Source organism: Mercenaria mercenaria, chromosome 9, assembly GCF_021730395.1.
Source record: "Mercenaria mercenaria strain notata chromosome 9, MADL_Memer_1, whole genome shotgun sequence".
NCBI lineage: Eukaryota > Metazoa > Mollusca > Bivalvia > Venerida > Veneridae > Mercenaria > Mercenaria mercenaria.
In genome coordinates this window covers 16020927-16040397 of record NC_069369.1, presented here as the reverse complement: position 1 = coordinate 16040397, position 19471 = coordinate 16020927, and the positions used below count along the sequence as shown (strand labels likewise).

Sequence of the window (19471 nt, the reverse complement as noted above, 5' to 3'; positions counted from 1 at the left end):
TGCATGTTCTACTCAACTAACTGATGAGAACACTCAAATGTCCAACATAGATCTGCAGCTTGAAATCTATAAGAAATCAAGCAATATATGAATCCACCATTATTTGGGTACCACTTTGGTGCACCACTTTGCTATTTCATGTCTTTATCCCTTCAGACTGAACAATGAAATCCAGTAGTCCTTTAATAGTTCATGAATATTAATGATTTGCAAATTTATTTCATACAGATTTGATGGTACTCTTTTTGATGCCATTTCAGGAGTGACAGAAATGGAAAAGCACCAATACATGTAGCAGCACATTGGAAAATAAAAGACATGTTAAGAATACTAGCTTCCGCATCCACAGTGAACAGAATTGACAATTTAGGGAGAACCCCGCTGTATGTGTGTGTCAGCTCCCTAAGTACAGGACTTTATAAAGAGGACTTGAAATATCAAGTTCCTTGTATTAAGGTACTATTCCATGCTCAGTGTGACATGTTGAATCTAATTGACTGGTTAAAATGGAAAGGACCGGGAATTCCACCGGAACTGCTCGCAAACGATGAAGCATTTTTTGAGTGGTATACGAAAAGTGGCAGTTCACCACATTCGTTGAAGAACCTGTGTAGAAAAGTGATACAACAGAGACTGGTCGATAATTGGAAAGACGGATTCTTAAAAAAAATTACGTACGTTCCACTGCCAGCAAAGTTACATGTTTATTTGTCACATAAAATGTTTCTTATACCAACACCTACAGTACTGCATAATGAAATTTAGATTGAAATTGTTAGTGTATCACTTTATTGAAATTTGATAATTTCTTTCGTTTTAGTTGATTGAGATGAAATTAGACAGGGTTTCAGAAATCGATGTCTGGAGCCTGGAGGCTAACAGAAAATTCCGTCAGACTACTGAATTTTTTCAGAGCGTGCCTGCTGGGCTACCTTCAAACTCCATATCAAGTAGCCTGGAATTCAATACCATATATAGTCTTCAAACATAATTTTTGTCTATTGTCCCCTTGAGTGGTACCTGCTGGAGGCATTAATTACCTTACCACCTATTGTCACAATTTGCAAACAACCGTTAATCATACCCGGAGGCAAATGTTTACAAAAACATGTGTACGCAAGATTTTAGACAGATCCAATAACATCAAAGTTGCTGATCTGTAGTGTTAAAAACAGTATGCAAACCAGTCTTAGAATTATGTAATTTTACAGCCCCCTGCCAGAGAGTACTTTCGTTTTCGCTGACCTTTATATTTAGCAAGCGATAACAAGATATACATTGGATCAGAGACATTTAATTATGAGGCACCGACTTCATGCTTTTTAATTTAAATACTTACATTACATGTAAAACATCGGCCACATTTGTTTTAGCAAAATTCGGCAAGTTCATGTGAGAAACTATAGAGAAATTCAGATAAGTGAATACACAGCACCAAAAAAAGTGAGAGACGTTATTTACTCGGTTTTAGTCCTTTTATTAGCTCATCTGATTTTTAGCTCACCTGTCACGAAGTGACAAGGTGAGCTTTTGTGATCGCGTGGCGTCCGTCGTCCGTCGTCCGTCCGTCCGTCCGTCCATCCGTAAACTTTTGCTTGTGACCACTCTAGAGGTCACATTTTTCATGGGATCTTTATGAAAGTTGGTCAGAATGTTCATCTTGATGATATCTAGGTTAAGTTCGAAACTGGGTCAGGTGCGATCAAAAATTAGGTCAGTAGATCTAAAAATAGAAAAACCTTGTGACCTCTCTAGAGGCCATATTTTTCATGAGATCTTCATGAAAATTGGTCTGAATGTTCACCTTGATGATATCTAGGTCAAGTTCGAAACTGGGTCACGTGGGGTCAAAAACTAGGTCAGTAGGTCTAAAAATAGAAAAACCTTGTGACCTCTCTAGAGGCCATATTTTTCATGAGATCTTCATGAATATTGGTCAGAATGTTCACCTTGATGATACCTAGGTCAAGTTTGAAACTGGTTCACGTGGGGTCAAAAACTAGGTCACTAGGTCTGAAAATAGAAAAACCTTGTTACCTCTCTAGAGACCATATTTTTCATGAGATCTTCATGAAAATTGGTCAGAATGTTCACCTTGATGATACCTAGGTCAAGTTCGAAACTGAGTCACGTGGGGTCAAAAACTAGGTCAGTAGGTCTAAAAATAGAAAAACCTTGTGACCTCTCTAGAGGCCATATTTCTCAATGGATCTTCATGAAAAATGGTCAGAATGTTCACCTTGATGATATCTAGGTCAAGTTTGAAACTGGGTCACGTACGGTCAAAAACTAGGTCAGTAGGTCTGAAAATAGAAAAACTTTGTGACCTCTCTAGAGGCCATATTTTTCATGGGATCTTTATGAAAATTGGTCAGAATGTTCATCTTGATGATATCTAGGTCAAGTTCGAAACTGGGTCACATGCTCTCAAAACTAGGTCAGTAGGTCTAAAAATAGAAAAACCTTGTGACCTCTTTAGAGGCCATATTTTTCAAGAGATCTTCATGAAAATTGGTCAGAATGTTGACCTTGATGATATCTAGGTCAAGTTCGAAACTGGGTTACGTGCGGTCAAAAACTAGGTCAGTAGGTATAAAAATAGAAAAATCTTGTGATGTCTCTAGAGGCCATATTTCTCAATGGATCTTCATGAAAATTGGTGAGAATGTTCAGCTTGATGATATCTAGGTCAAGTTTGTAACTGGGTCATGTGCGGTCAAAAACTAGGTCAGTAGGTCGAAAAATAGAAAAACCTTGTGACCTCTCTAGAGGCCATATTTTTCACGAGATCTTCATGAAAATTGGTGAGAATGTTCACCTTGATGATATCTAGGTCAAGTTTAAAGGTGGGTCACATGCCTTCAAAAACTAGGTCATTAGGTCAAATAATAGAAAAACCTTGTGACCTCTCTAGAGGTCATATTTTTCAATGGATCTTCATGAAAATTGGTCAGAATTTTTTATCTTGATGATATCTAGGTCACATGTGCTCAAAAACTAGGTCACTATGTCAAATAATAGAAATAACGACGTCATACTCAGTTCAACACTGGGTCATGTGGGGATAGGTGAGCGATTCAGGACCATCATGGTCCTCTTGTTTTAAAAAGATGATGAGTTATTGTCATCACTTGATTGGTGTCGGCGTCGGCATTGCCTGGTTAAGTTTTATGTTTATGTCAGCTTTTCTCCTAAACTATCAAAGGTATTGCTTTGAAACTTGCAACTCTTGTTCACCATCAATAGCTGACCCTGTACAGCAAGAAACATAACTCCATCCTGCTTTTTTCAAGAATTATTGCCCCTTTTGGACTTAGAAAATCAGATTTCTTGGTTAAGTTTTATGTTTAGGTCAACTTTTCTCATAAACTATCAAAGCTATTGCTTTAAAACTTGCAACACTTGTTCACCATCATAAGCTGACCATGTACAGCAAGAAACATAACTCCTGCCTTTTGCAAGAATTATGGCCCCTTTTGGACTTAGAAAATATCAGATTTATTGGTTAAGTTTTATGTTTAGGCAAACTTTCCTCCTAAACTATCAAAGCTATTGCTTTGAAATTTGCAACAGTTGTTCACCATCATAAGCTGACTCTGTACATCAAGAAACATAACTCCATCCTGCTTTTTGCAAGAATTATGGCCCGTTTTGTACTTAGAAAATCATGGGTAGGACAATTTTTCTATTATACAAAATAATCAGATGAACGTCAGCACCTGCAAGGCGGTGCTCTTGTTAAACAACTTATTAAAAGAATGAATTAGTTGTCGGCTTTTAATAATTTTATGAGTTAAATTGCAGTTGATACTGCCCTAAGGAATTTGCAAGTTTAAACAAAAAAATGGACATTCCTTTTTAGCTCACCTGTCACAAAGTGACAGGTGAGCTTTTGTGATCGCGCAGCGTCCGTCGTCCGTCCGTGTGTGCGTGCGTAAACTTTTGCTTGTGACCACTCTAGAGGTCACATTTTTCATGGGGTCTTTATGAAAATTGGTCAGAATGTTCACCTTGATGATATCTAGGTCAAGTTCGAAACTGGGTCAACTGCGGTCAAAAACTAGGTCAGTAGGTCTAAAAATAGAATAACCTTGTGACCTCTCTAGAGGCCATATATTTCACAAGTTCTTCATGATAATTGGTCAGAACGTTCATCTTGATGATATCTAGGTCAAGTTTGAAACTGGGTCACATGCCGTCAAAAACTAGGTCAGTAGGTCAATAATAGAAAAACCTTGTGACCTTTTTAAAGGCCATATTTTTCATGGGATCTGTATGAAAGTTGGTCTGAATGTTCATCTTGATGATATCTAGGTCAAGTTCAAAACTGGGTCACATGCGGTCAAAAACTAGGTCAGTAGGTATAAAAATAGAAAAACCTTGTGACCTCTCTAGAGGCCATATATTTCATGAGATCTTCATGAAAATTGGTCAGAATGTTCACCTTGATGATATCTAGGTCAAGTTTGAAACTGGGTCACATGCAGTCAAAAATTAGGTCAGTAGGTCAAATAATAGAAAAATCTTGTGACCTCGCTAGAGGCCATATTTTTTATGGGATCTGCATGAAAGTCAGTCTGAATGTTCATCTTGATGATATCTAGGTCAAGTTTGAAACTGGGTCAACTGTGGTCAAAAACTAGGTCAGTAGGTCTAAAATTATTAAAATCTTTTGACCTCTCTAGAGGCCATATTTTTCAATGGATCTTCATGAAAATTGATCTGAATGTTCACCTTGATGATATCTAGATGAGTTTCAAAACTGGGTCACGTGTGGTCAAAAACTAGGCCAGTAGGTATAAAAATAGAAAAACCTTGTGACCTCTCTAGAGGCCATATTTTTCATGAGATCTTCATGAAAATTAGTGAGAATGTTCACCTTGATGATATCTAGGTAAAGTTCAAAACAGGGTCACTCGTGACCTCTCTAGAGACCATATTTTTCAATGGATCTTCATGAAAATTGGACAGAATTTTTATCTTGATAATATCTAGGTCAAGTTCAAAACTGGGTCACATGAGCTCAAGAACTAGGTCACTATGTCAAATAATAAAAAAAAAAGACGTCATACTCAGAACTGGGTCATGTGGGAAGAGGTGAGCGATTCAGGACCATCATGGTCCTCTTGTATGATGTTGTCATGATGTTGTCATGTTGCAATAATGAATGAGGGAAGAATTTCCAGTTTAATTAGTTTTATCTTTTAAAATGAAGAAAAGGAGAAAAAATCGAGTATTAAAATGATAATTGCTATTTTAGAGAACAAAATCTATAACAACATTAGTTGTGGGTACCATTACTTAACTGACGCTATTTTTATGTTCTGATGGTCGCATCCAGAGATCTAAAACAGCATATAACGTCGCTGAAGCTGAATTGTTTTAGCTATAACAACATGTGCGTGTGGCTAAAATTATGAAACCCTATATTAATCTAAGCATTCCATCTAACTGTTGTATACAAGCACTTGGTAAATAAACCAAAACGGCCATTGCCAAATAAACGTACATGTTCTGCCTACCAGACAAAAATATTGATAGCATGGGCTACCTGTAAATTTGCAGATTTCTGAAACCCTGAATTATAGTGGTTTTTTTTATATACCGTAGAAATATTTTTAAAAGAACTATACTGTAGACCTTAAAAGGCTTACATTAAACTGTTTTCTATGATATAAAAAGTAAGTTTAGCTCATAACTTTTATAATTTTTCCACTGAAGAATATAGAAATTATAACTTTTAATGACTGTGATACTGAGATGGTATGAAAGGTGTAGGTGGTAGAGAGTTTTAGATACTTCTGTGTGATTTTGTGTGGATTTCATGATACTGTAGAATCATTTCATTTCGTGGGCATGAAATTTCATAGTTTTGGTCAAAATGGCAGTTTTGTGGGAATATGAATTTGTGGATTTCAACTTTTGAACATAAAATGAATGGGAATTTTACTTGTTCTTTGGGAAAAAATTTTGTGGATTGACTCAACCACAAAATCCACGAACGTTAGTCCCCCACGAATATAAATGATTTCACAGTAATAGATTTAGTTCTCATAAATGAACATTAATACAAGTAACTTTCTTTGAAATACTGATTCCTAGTCCCACAGCTTTTTTCTGCGATACCTTCTGCATTGGTAAATTAATTTGAAACATATATAAATGTCTTAACTTTCTTTTGTTTAATTGATTTGATAATGCAAAAAAGTAAATGAGCCGCACAATGAGAAAACCAACATAGTGCATTTGCGACCAGCATGGATCCAGACCAGCCTGTACATCCACGCAGTATGGTCAGGATCCATGCTGTTCGCTTTCAAAGCCTATTTCAATTAGAGAAATCGTTAGCAAACAGCATGGATCCTGACCAGACTGCGTAGATGCTCAGGTTGGTCTGCCTCCATGCTGGTCGCAAATGCGCTATGTTGGTTTTCTCATGGCACTGCTCAAATATCCAATTTTACGTATTTTACTCTGGCGGGAAATGTCTCAATTGTTTATGGAGACTATGGAATCAAACAATAATTACCATTACCGGTTTGCTACCTTAAAAAATGACATGACATTGATAGTCATAATAGTGATTGTAGGGAACGCTGAAAGACACTTCTGTTTTAAAGCAGTGCTTCCCTGGTAATTATGCCCCTGAAGGGAGGCATATAGTTTTTGAACCGTCTGTCGGTCTGTCGGTCTGTCAGTCTGTCCGCAATTTTCGTGTCCGGTCCATATCTTTGTCATCGATGGATGGATTTTCAAATAACATGGCTTGAATGTGTACCACAGTAAGACGACATGTCGCGCGCAAGACCCAGGTCCGTAGCTCAAAGGTCAAGGTCACACTTAGACGTTAAAGAATAGTGCATTGATGTGCGTGTCCGGTCCATATCTTTGTCATCCATGGATGGATTTTCAAATAACTTGGCATGAATGTGTACCACAGTAAGACGACGTGTCGCGCGCAAGACCCAGGTCCGTAGCTCAAAGGTCAAGGTCACACTTAGACGTTAAAGGATAGTGCATTGATGGGCGTGTCCAGTCCATATCTTTGTCATCCATGGATGGATCTTCAAATAACTTGGCATGAATGTGTACCACAGTAAGACAAAATGTCACGCGCAAGACCCAGGTCTGTAGCTCAAAGGTCAAGGTCACACTTAGGTCATTTTTCATGATAGTGCATTGATGGGCGTGTCCGGTCCATATCTTTGTCATTCATGCATGGATTTTAAAATAACTATGCATGAATGTGTGGCACGGTAAGACTACGTGTTACGCGCAAGACCCATCTCCGTAGGTCAAAGGTCCTAAACTCTAACATCGGCCATAACTATTCATTCAAAGTGTCATCGGGGGCATGTGTCATTATATGGAGACAGCTCTTGTTTTATGCATATATTATACAGGTTGATAATTTTCTTGAAAATTTACAATCATTCAAATGTAATTAAGCATCTTTTAAGCATTTTTGAATTTTAAAACTTTGTTTCCGTTGTAGTTAATATCAATAATTTTTTCAGAAAGTCTTAAGTAGACATTTATTGTTGCATGCTTGGAGAATTTTGCTGCATCGGTATGTACATAGGTAATGGAATCTTTATCAGAGATTTACTATTTTAAAAAACTAACCAGTGTATATAAATAAGTTTGTGTTTATAAAATAAAACAGAGGTACAGAAATCAATATATACACTGGTCACTGAAAGTTGCTGTGGGATAAGCAAAGTGCTCAGATATCCAGAGGACATAGTAACTAAAATGAAAACAACAAGGGACCACATAAATTTAGGTAAATCTCCAAAACTTAGAGGTGGGGGTGGGGGAGTGGGACCGGAGCACATGATGTTCTTGGTCTGGTTGTTTGTCCTTTGGGCTGTTGGTCACAAAATCATGTCTACTCTGTTTATTCCCCCACCCCCTTAAAGAAGTTTCTGATAAAATGCCACAAATGTTTCTCATAAATTGAGGGAGAGTGCTGAACACAACTTTTAGTAATGTCAGATCTAGGTCAAGGTCTTGCGGCAAGTTCAGTAAGCAGTATTTAATGTCTGTTTCGTACCTTACTAACCTCCTTAGTAAAGAATTTTTTAATTATGTGTCACAAAGAGACAACATTCAGTCTGCAACTGCATTCACCCTTCCATTGAAATGTACCAATGTAGTAAGATACGTGTTTTTCTCAAAAGCTGAGTTATATCTTTAAATGTTTTACATGGTATTGATATAATTTTTATCTCTACAGTATACTGAAAAGCCTATGCCCTGCAGTATTCTGAAAAGCCTATGCCCTGCTTTGATCAGAGATGTTATTGCTAACTTTTGATTGTGATAAAATAACAATTATTTCTGAATTTTGTGATTACAAGTTGCGATAACCACATCTCAGCCTTTGGTATTATTTTAGGATTTTATTGTTCCCACAACATTTTTTTTGTGAAAATTAAGTTATATGTACTTATATTGATTACTTGCATAAGAATTATTGATGTACAGACCTGTGTAGTATGCACAACACTGTTATGTAGACATTATGTCGGATGCACATAGAGATATATAAACACTTGATTGTACACTAATAGCTCAAGAGAGCTTTAACTACCACTGTATATGTTTTGACTGTATGTTTCTGTAAAACAGCTTCTGAAATCAAACTGCACCACAAGAAAATGTATCCTTTGGTTAAATTAGAGTATATCACTAACAGTGTGAAAATTAACATGCAGTAAAGTGAAGTTATACTATATCAGGTTTGTCAAGCCACGTGACTTTTGGATACCGTACACTCGGAGAAAGTGTCCCTATTCTGGTGATATTTTGCCTATATTTTCCATATTACTTGACAGATTTTCAAAAGTGTGTATGTTTTCTACATAGACAAGGAAAACCAGTTGAGCAAAGTGTTTGAGAAAAATACTTCGAACTGATGGCAGACACTTCGTGTGCGAATTGAAAGCATTTGTTGTTGCCTTCAACGCATTTCCACTTTATGAAAATATTTCAAGTGATAAAAAATATAGGCAAAATTTTGCCTTAATCGAGATGTTTTCTCTATGTGTACATTGTCCAAAAGTCATGCGGGTTAGCTACCAGGTATATTGTTCTTTAAAATTTTGTTATAAATATGGTTTGATGGAGAATTTAGAAATGTACAAATCTAAACTACGAAGATTGCTATAAGGTACATTTTGTTTTGATGATGTTTGATTATTTTTGAATCTCGACTGATTTTGATGAATGACTGTCAGGACTTCTTGCAGTTTTGTACACTGTTTTAGATGTGTGTTCACTCTTCGAATGCTTGCTAGTTTTTACTGATTGTATTTTAAAGACTTTGGCATATATTTTCCGTTATACTGCTTGTTAATTACATGTAGTGTGGACAGTCTGTTAAGTAGAAGCTGTGCGAACTGCAAAATATTCCAGACTGAAGCCCAGTAAACAGCTTATCACTTAAAACCTGTGGAACTTTAAAACATGTAAACTTTGACATTGCCTAGAAATTGAAATCTCTCCAGGCTAGAAGGTCAGTAAGCTAGTATCCTACCTGGAATCAGAAACCACTCATAACTGGAATCCTTCTAACAGCTGATAATTTAATCCTGCAGATTGGACATATTGTCATCTGGTACCCTGCCTATACATTGTAATTGAAAACCCCTGTAAATGTGAAAGCCTGTATACTGGTTCCCTGCTTTTAACTGGAAACCCCTACAAATGGGAGAAACTGGAAACCGGTCAGGACCTGAAAGCCTGTACACTTATACCCCATCTAAATTAGCGATTGTTTCAATCACAGATTTTTAAAGTTCTCAGAAAAAATGACTCCAGGTCAGAAACGCTGAATATAGTGAAGCACATGTTTCGTTTCAATTGTTTCAACTTTTCTTTCAAGTTAGACAAAATTTAGGCTGGGCCTGAAATACCTTCAGAGATATACATACATTTTTCATTATGTCTAGTAATAGTAATTTGCAAGACACTTGTTTTAAAAACTAATGATCTAAGTAAAGCTGCGTATGCTAAGAAAATTATGAAATTGTAGAGAAAAAAACAACATTTTTAGCTCACCTGAGCACATAGTGCTCAAGGTTAGCTGTTGTGATCACCCTGTGTTCGTTGTACGTCATGGTCTATAGTGAGTCATCCCATTTGTGCAGTTTAAATGTTAACATTGAAGAGGTCACAGTTTTGGCCTGATCTTATTGAAACTTTAAAATCTTGGATGAATTTCTTTCTGGCTTATCTGGGGTCAAAAACTAGGTCACTTGGTCAATGACTAGGAAAACCTTGTAAACACTGAGATCTTAAACTAGGTCAGTAGGTCAAACAATAGAAAAAACTTTTTTTACACTCTAGAGGCCACATTTTCTACTTGATCTTCATAAAACTTTGTCAGAATGCATGTCTGTATGAAATTTTGTATTTCAAAATAATTTCACAGATATTTTCCATGCATGACCCTCTACGAGAACTGTTCAAGCAACTTGTGGAACTCAGGTGAGTGATCTAGAGCCATCATGGCCCTCTTGTTTTATTGACAGAATCTTGTTAATAGACTTTGTTATTTACAGTCTTGTTAATAGACTTTTGTATTTGTTATTAACAGAACTTTGCTGCTGCAACTTTATTGGATTCTTACAGTAATATCCAAAATATATTGGTTCACTTGATGCATGCAGCAGTACATACAGCTGTCAACCAAAACTGGTAAAAATGCTATACATACCTAGCAAAAGCATGACCCCCTTGTTTCCCTTTATGTATGTAGTGAAAACTTTAAATGCAGGCCTGATTTTGATCTATGACCAACATGGGTTTTTTGTATATTACATGTTTGTGATGTTATTTCTTACTAAGTTTTAGAATTTCTTATTTGAATTTTTACTGTCATTTGATCTGTGTTTCATTAAAAATATTTTTAGTGTCAAGTTAAAGTCTTGATTTTTAAGCCTTTCTGAGCGCTTGCACTCAGGCAAGATACAGTGACTGCTGTGTGTCTGTTGTGTGTCAATTGCGATCAATATTTTGCTTCAAACTACATCTCTGAAACCACTTTGTTAACTTTAATTGAACTTCATAGATCTGTTCCTCGGGTGGTTACCTTGAAAATGGGAAAGAAATACTTAATCTTCTTGTTAGAAACCATTGAACAGATTTAAACATAATGCAGAAATGTTCTTTGGATGACATAAATGTCTACTTAAAAACAAATTTTCAATTAAGAGAAGATCCAATTACCTCCCTTTGATTTCTTTACTACAATAGTTATATCATTAGTACCATATGTTATTTGATGAAAATTCGTAAAAAATCTTGACAGGAGAGTGAATCAGATATGTGATAAAAATCTCTAGTTGTATTCATTGCCTCGGTGAAACACAGCTCAGAATTTTCATTTCAGAAATTACAGTAACATTTTGAGTTTTTCATTTGAATTGTCTTTCGACTGAATTTGAAAGATCTGCACATATTTTGTCATTATTTTATTTTATTGTTTTGCTTTTGATAGCCTATTGCTCATTTGTTTTTATATTTAGTCCCAAAGCTATACTCGCAGAACTCAACAGAAATGGTGTTCTGTCATTCATCTTTACATGCCCAAATACACTCAATCTCGACTTGAAGATATGTGCCAAGTTAAATTTCACAAAACAATCTTTTCCATAGATTTATATATGAGCCGTGCCATGAGAAAACCAACATAGTGGGTTTGCGACCAGCAAGGATCCAGACCAGCCTGCGCATCCGCGCAGTCTGGTCAGGATCCATGCTGTTCGCTAACAGTTTCTCCAATTCCAGTAGGCCTTAAAAGCGAACAGCATGGAGCCTGACCAGACTACGCGGATGCGCAGGCTGGTCTGGATCCATGCTGGTCGCAAACCCACTATGTTGGTTTTCCCATGGCACGGCTCATATGTATATACATTCACAAAAGTCATGTTTTTGAAAATGATTCAAGTAGTATCGAAATAATATACATCTGTGTTTTTATAAAATGTAAACAAGTTTGAAATTCCTTTTGACTATCTTTGATATTGACATTCTAGTGATGCTGGTGATATTCAGACGGAAAATTTTATTGAATTTTTTGCAAAAAGTTTTATAAGCTTGCATAGCTTCAGTGCATATTTGTATAAAATTTAGGTTAAATGTGTTATTTTATAAAACTATCTTTTAGGGGTCAATACTTGATCTTTTAGGGAATTGCATCATACAGTATTCTGGGAAATGACTTTATTTTTAAGCTATAAGAACATTTCAGGTGTGTGAGAAAAAAATAGATTTGAACATTCAGAAACATTTTTACACTTTTAGCAATGACAAATGTGTATGAAAACCAGTAAAAGACTATATATAGAAATGTAGTATTTAAGTTTATAACTTATATAGGTGGTATTGCATATTTCAAAATCAGGAAAATTTGGTGTACAGTCATTTAAATAGATATAATGAAACAGACTTTGTAATATATATCATACCAGTTACAAATGGCAACTTATGTGTTATCTGATAAAACTGGCAATGTTGATATCTTTTTCTTTTTTAGCTCACCTGAGCACGAAGTGCTCAAAGGTGAGCTTTAGTGATCACCCTGTGTCCGGCGTCCGTCGTCGTCCGTCCGTCTGTCCGTCCGTCGTCAACAATTTGACTGTTAACACTCTAGAGGTCACATTTTTGGCCCAATCTTAATGAAACTTAGTCAGAATGTTACCCTCGATAAAATCTTGGACGAGTTCGATATTGGGTCATCTGGGATCAAAAACTAGGTCACCAGGTCAAATCAAAGGAAAAGCTTGTTAACACTCTAGAGGTCACATTTTTGGCCCAATCTTAATGAAATTTGGTCAGAATGTTACCCTCAATAAAATCTTGGACGAGTTCTATATTGGGTCATCTGGGATCAAAAACTAGGTCATCAGGTCAAATCAAAGGAAAAGCTTGTTAACACTCTAGAGGTCACATTTTTGGCCCAATCTTAATGAAACTTGGTCAGAATGTTATCCTTAAAAAAGTCTTGGACGAGTTTGATATTGGGTCATCTGGGGTCAAAAACTAGGTCATCAGGTCAAATCAAAGGAAAAGCTTGTTAACACTCTAGAGGTCACATTTTTGGCCCAGTCTTAATGAAACTTGGTCAGAATGTTACTCTCAATAAAACCTTGGACAAATTTGATATTGGGTCATCTGGGATCAAAAACTAGGTCACCAGGTCAAATCAAAGGAAAAGCTTGTTAACACTCTAGAGGTCACATTTTTGGCCCAATCTTAATGAAACTTGGTCAGAATGTTACCCTCAATAAAATCTTGGACAAGTTCGATATTGGGTCATCTGAGATCAAAAACTAGGTCATCAGGTCAAATCAAAGGAAAAGCTTGTTAACACTCTAGAGGTCACATTTTTGGCCCAATCTTAATGAAACTTGGTCAGAATGTTACCCTCAATAAAATCTTGGACGAGTTTGATATTGGGTCATCTGGGGTCAAAAACTAGGTCATCAGGTCAAATCAAAGGAAAAGCTTGTTAACACTCTAGAGGTCACATTTTTGGCCCAATCTTAATGAAACTTGGTCAGAATGTTACCCTCAAAAAAATCTTGGACGAATTTGATATTGGGTCATCTGGGGTCAAAAACTAGGTCACCAGGTCAAATCAAAGGAAAAGCTTGTTAACACTCTAGAGGTCACAATTTTGGCCCAATCTTAATGAAACTTGACCAGAATGTTAATCTTGATGATCTTAAGGTCCAGTTTGAATCTGGGTCATGTAGGATCAAAAACTAGGTCATCAGGTCAAATCAAAGGAAAAGCTAGTTTACACTGTAGAGGCCACATTTATGACCATATCATAATGAAACTTGGTCTGAATGTTAATCTTGATGATCTTAAGGTCAAGTTTAAATCTGGGTCAGGTGGGGTCAAAAACTAGGTCACTAGGTCAGATCAAAGGAAAAGCTTGTTAACACTGTAGAGGCCATATTTATGACTGTATCTTCATGAAACTTAGTCAGAATGTTAAACTTGATGATCTTTAGGGCAAGTTTGAATATGGGTCATGTCGGGTCAAAAACTAGGTCACGGGGTCAAATCAAAGGAAAAGCTAGTTAACACTTTAGAGGCCACATTTATGACCATATCTTAATGAAACTTTGTCAGAATGTTAATCTTGATGATCTTTAGGTCAAGTTTAAATCTGGGTCAGTTGGGGTCAAAAACAAGGTCACTAGGTCATATCAAAGGAAAACCTTGTTAACACTCTAGAGGCCACATTTATGACTGTATATTCATGAAACTTAGTCAGAATGTTAAACTTGACGATCTTTAGGTCAAGTTCGAATCTGGGTCATGTCGGGTCAAAAACTAGGTCACGGGGTCAAATCAAAAGAATGGCTAGTTAACACTTTAGAGGCCACATTTATGACCATATCTTAATAAAACTTGGTCAGAATGTTAATCTTAATGATCTTTAGGTCTGTAGGTCAGGTGAGCGATACAGGGCCTTCATGGCCCTCTTGTTTAAAAGAAAGGTTTAGAACAGAAATCTTGACACCTGAAATCATTTGAAAGTGTTTAGAAAATCAAATTGAGATTTGCAGACAGTTATCTCAGAATCCAACACAATGACTGGTACATTTTATTAGCTCAAATGAACTTTTTTTCAGGGTGAGCTATTAACCCTTAGCCTGCTGCAGGCGAATTTAACAGCCTTTGCAAACAGCTTGGAACCAGATCAGACGCCGATTAAATCGGCGTCTGATCAGGTTCAAAGCTGTTTGCTACTCTGACAATATTTCTTCCAATTTTGGAGCAAATTGAATGAACTTTACAATTTTAGCAGACAACATTTCCAGCAGACGACAATTTATCTAGCATGCTAAAGGTTAATATAGGTGGATGATCTGGAATCTGGCATCACTTGTTCTGTGCCAATATCTTTACTTAACCATATTTTGCACTGCAACTACTGGTCTGAATTACATCAAACTTGATCAGTAGCATCCTAGCATAGACTGTTCTCAAATGTGTTCAAATAGTTAAGCTTGGCCCACTAGAGCTAAAAAAAGAAAAACCTAGAAACAATGTTGTCTAATGAACTAGATGATGGATTTTCATCAAACTTGGTTTGTAGCATCTTTGTATGTACCTCTGTCAGTTTTATCCGAATATTTTGGCTTGTGTCAATAGAACTAAAAGTAGTTAAACCTTTAAGCAGCTTTTTTCACCTGAATCTTGTACTGGAGCATCCTTGTATACAACTTTCTTAGTTTTAGTTCAAGAGGTTTTGCTTAGGGCTTCCAGAGTTACAAGTAGGAAAACCTTTTAAACAACTTCTTTTTGTGAACCATTTGAAGGATCTTCACCAGACTTGGTGTGCTTCATCCTAAAATGGTCCTGTTATATTTGTTCAGGTGATTCCTTTTGATCCAGTTTAGGGCTGGCAGAGCTAAAAATAGAAAAAAAAACTTTAAACAACTTTTCTTACAAACCACTTGATAGATCTTCACCAGACATGTTTCATAGCATCCTTGCATTTATCTCTCCCAGTTTTGTTTAGTTGGTTCTGTTAGTTAAAAATGAAACACACTTTGAAGATTGTTAAACTTGTTCTGTAACATTACTGGATTGACCTTTCTCTTTTGTATTTAAATTCCGTTTGACTGCAGGCTGCCAGAGTGGTAAAGTCTATTAATTAAAAAACTTCTCACAGACATGATGGATCGAACGTGATCTTAAGCATCTTTGAATGGATCTCTCTCAAGTTTGCTGGTTACTTATTTTATGGCCATCACATTACAAAATAAAAAGATTTTCAATAGCATCTACTGACCTGCTACTTAGATGTTTAAAGCAAATTCAAAGGGTCAGGATCCCCCTTAGGTGAGCGACTTAGGCCACGGCTGCTTGTTTATCATGTGGTAATTGAAAATCCATCCATCGATGACAAAGATATGGACCGGACATGCCCATCAATGCACTATCCCTTAATGTCTAAGTGTGACCTTGACCTTTGAGATACGGACCTGGGTCTTGCGCGCGACACGTCGTCTTACTGTGGTACACATTCATGCCAAGTTATTTGAAAATCCATCCATCGATGACAAAGATATGGACCGGACACGCCAAACAATGCACTATCCCTTAATGTCTTAGTGTGACCTTGACCTTTGAGGTACGGACCTGGGTCTTGCGCGCGACACGTCATCTTACTGTGGTACACATTCATGCCAAGTTATTTGAAAATCCATCCATGGATGACAAAGATATGGACCGGACACACCCATCAATGCAATAACCTTTAATGTCTAAGTGTGACCTTGACCTTTGAGCTACGGACCTGGGTCTTGCACGCGACACGTCGTCTTACTGTGGTACACATTCATGCCAAGTTATTTGAAAATCCATCCATCGATGACAAAGATATGGACCGGACACGAAAAATGCGGACAGACCGACAGACCGACAGACCGACAGCCAGACAGTTCAAAAACTATATGCCTCCCTTCGGGGGCATAAAAATTCTTACAAGGTACAGATATGTTAAAATACACCTATAAATTGGAGGAACCATCCATGTTGTACCACAGAAGAGTGGTCTCGGTTTTTCCCTACGGCCAATAATAAAAAAGTTACTAAATAAGCTATTTATAGTAACATAAAAGGGAAGTAATTAAAACAAGAGGACCATGATGGTCCTGAATCGCTCACCTCTTCCAACATGACCCAGTTTTGAGTATGACGTCGTTTTTTCTATTATTTGACATAGTGACCTAGTTCTTGAGCTCATGTGACCCAGTTTTGAACTTGACCTAGATATTATCAAGATAAAAATTCTGACCAATTTTCATGAAAATCCATTGAAAAATATGGTCTCTAGAGAGGTCACAAGGTTTTTCTATTATTTGACCTATTGACCTAGTTTTCGAAGGTACGTGATCCTGTTTTGATCTTTACCTAGATATCATCAAGGTGAACATTCTCATTAATTTTCATGAAGATCTCATGAAAAATATGGCCTCTAGAGAGGTCAAAAGATTTTTCTAATTTTAGACCTACTGACCTAGTTTTTGACCGCAGTTGACCCAATTTCAAACTTGACCTAGATATCATCAAGATGAACATTCAGACCAACTTTCATACAGATCCCATGAAAAGTATGGCCTCTAGAGAGGTCACAAGGTTTTTTTTATTATTTGACCTACTGACCTAGTTTTTTAAGGTACGTGACCCATTTCAAACTTGACCTAGATATCATCAAGGTGAACATTCTGACTAATTTTCATGAAGATCCATTCAAGGGTATGGCCTCTAGAGAGGTTGCAAGGTTTTTCTATTTCAAGACCTACTGACCCTAGTTTTTGATCGCAGTTGACCCAGTTTCAAACCTGACCTAGATATCATCAAGATCAACATTCAGACCGACTTTCATACAGATCCCATGAAAAATATGGCCTCTAGAGAGGTCACAACTTTTTTTCATTATTTGACCTACTGACCCACTTTTTGATGGCACGTGACCTACTTTCAAACTTGACCTAGATATCATCAAGATGAACATTCTGACCAATTTTTATGGAGATCCATTCACAAGTATGGCCTCTAGAGAGGTCACAAGGTTTTTCTATTTTTAGACCTACTGACCTAGTTTTTGACCACACATGACCCTGTTTCGAATTTGACCTAGATATCATCAAGATGAATATTCAGACCAACTTTCATACAGATCCCATGAAAAATATGGCCTCTAGAGAGGTCACAAGGTTTTTCTATTATTTGACCTACTGACCTAGTTTTTGAGGGCACGTGACCCACTTTCGAACTTGACCTAGATATCATCAAGATGAACATTCTGACCAATTTTCATGAAGATATCATGAAATATATGGCCTCTAGAGAGGTCACAAGGTTTTTCTATTTTTAGACCTACTGTCCTAGTTTTTTAAGGCACGTGACCCAGTTTCGAACTTGACCTAGATATCATCAAGATGAACATTCAGACCAACTTTCATAAAGATCCCATGAAAAATATGGCCTTTAGAGAGGTCACAAGGTTTTTCTATTATTTGACCTACTGACCTGATTTTTGACGGCATGTGACCCAGTTTCGAATCTGACCTAGATATCATCAAGGTGAACGTTCTGACCAATTTTCATGAAGATCTTGTGAAATATATGGTTTCTAGAGAGGTCACAAGGTTTTTCTATTTTTAAACCTACTGACCTAGTTTTTGATGGCACGTGACCCAGTTTCGAATAGGACCTAGATATCATCAAGGTGAAGATTCTGACCAATTTTCATGAAGGTCTTATGAAATATATGGCCTCTAGAGAGGTCACAAGGTTTTTCTATTTTTAGACCTACTGACCTAGTTTTTGATGGCACGTGACCCAGTTTCGAACTTGACCTAGATATCAGCAAGATGAACATTCTGACCAATTTTCATAAAGATCCCACAAAAAATGTGACCTCTAGAGTGGTCACAAGCAAAAGTTTACAGACGCACGGACGGACGACGGACACCGCGCGATCACAAAAGCTCACCTTGTCACTTTGTGACAGGTGAGCTAAAAAAATATTGTAAGTGGACAAAAGAAGGATATGCCAAATAAAAACAAGAGCACTGCTATGCAATGCAAATGCAGAGCAATATTCACACAAAACAAAGTCATATGACCTTTGACCCCTAAGTGTGACCTTGACATTGAAGTGAGCCATCTGAAACATGCGCTCTGCATGTTGTTTCAGTGAGGTGAACATTTGTGTCAGGTTTCTCTGAAATCCATCAAGGGGTTCAAGAGTTACAGAGCGGAAGGGAAATTGCTTACCAACACACAGACAGACAGACGGACACCGAGGCGATAACACAATACGTCCCTGTGGGCGTATAAAAAGGAATCGAGATCTTATGGTGATACAAGTTGTGTGCAAGTTTGGTTAAAATCAAATCATAAATGAAGCTGCTATTGTGCAGACAAGGTCAAAATAGCCTATTTTGGCCCTTTCAGGGGCCATAACTCTGGAACCCATTAAGAGATCTGGCCGGTTCAAGAAAGGAACCAAGATCTTATGGTGACACAAGTTTTGTGCAAGTTTGATTAAATTCAAATCATAAATGAAGCTGCTATTGTGCAGACAAGGTCAAAATAGCTAAGTTTGACCCTTTCAGGGGCCATAACTCTGGAACCCATATTTGAATCTGGCCAGTTCAAGAAAGGAACCAATCTCTTGTGGTGATACAAAATGTGTGCAAGTTTGGTAAAAATCAAATAATAAACAAGAGGACCATGATGGTCCTGAATCGCTCACCTGTCCCAACATGACCCAGTTTTGAACTGAGTATGACGTCGTTTTTTTTTCTATTATTTGACATAGTGACCTAGTTTTTGAGCTCATGTGACCCAGTTTTGAACCTGACCTAGATATCATCAAGATGAATATTCAGACCAACCTTCATACAGATCCCATGAAAAATATGGC

General features: G+C 37.0%; 1 protein-coding gene across 2 annotated transcripts in view; it reads left to right on the top strand.

Moving 5' to 3' along the window:
- The window catches only part of LOC123546567 (serine/threonine-protein phosphatase 6 regulatory ankyrin repeat subunit B-like), a 32374-nt gene extending 16459 nt beyond the window's left edge, over nt 1–15915 (top strand). For both annotated transcript variants that reach the window (XM_045332963.2, XM_045332962.2), the window contains one exon: nt 261–15915. In XM_045332963.2, coding sequence (XP_045188898.1) covers nt 261–765 — 505 coding nt within the window. In that variant the 3' untranslated portion in view covers nt 766–15915. The remainder of the gene's footprint in view (nt 1–260) is intronic.
- Nucleotides 15916–19471: the final 3556 nt, after the last annotated feature.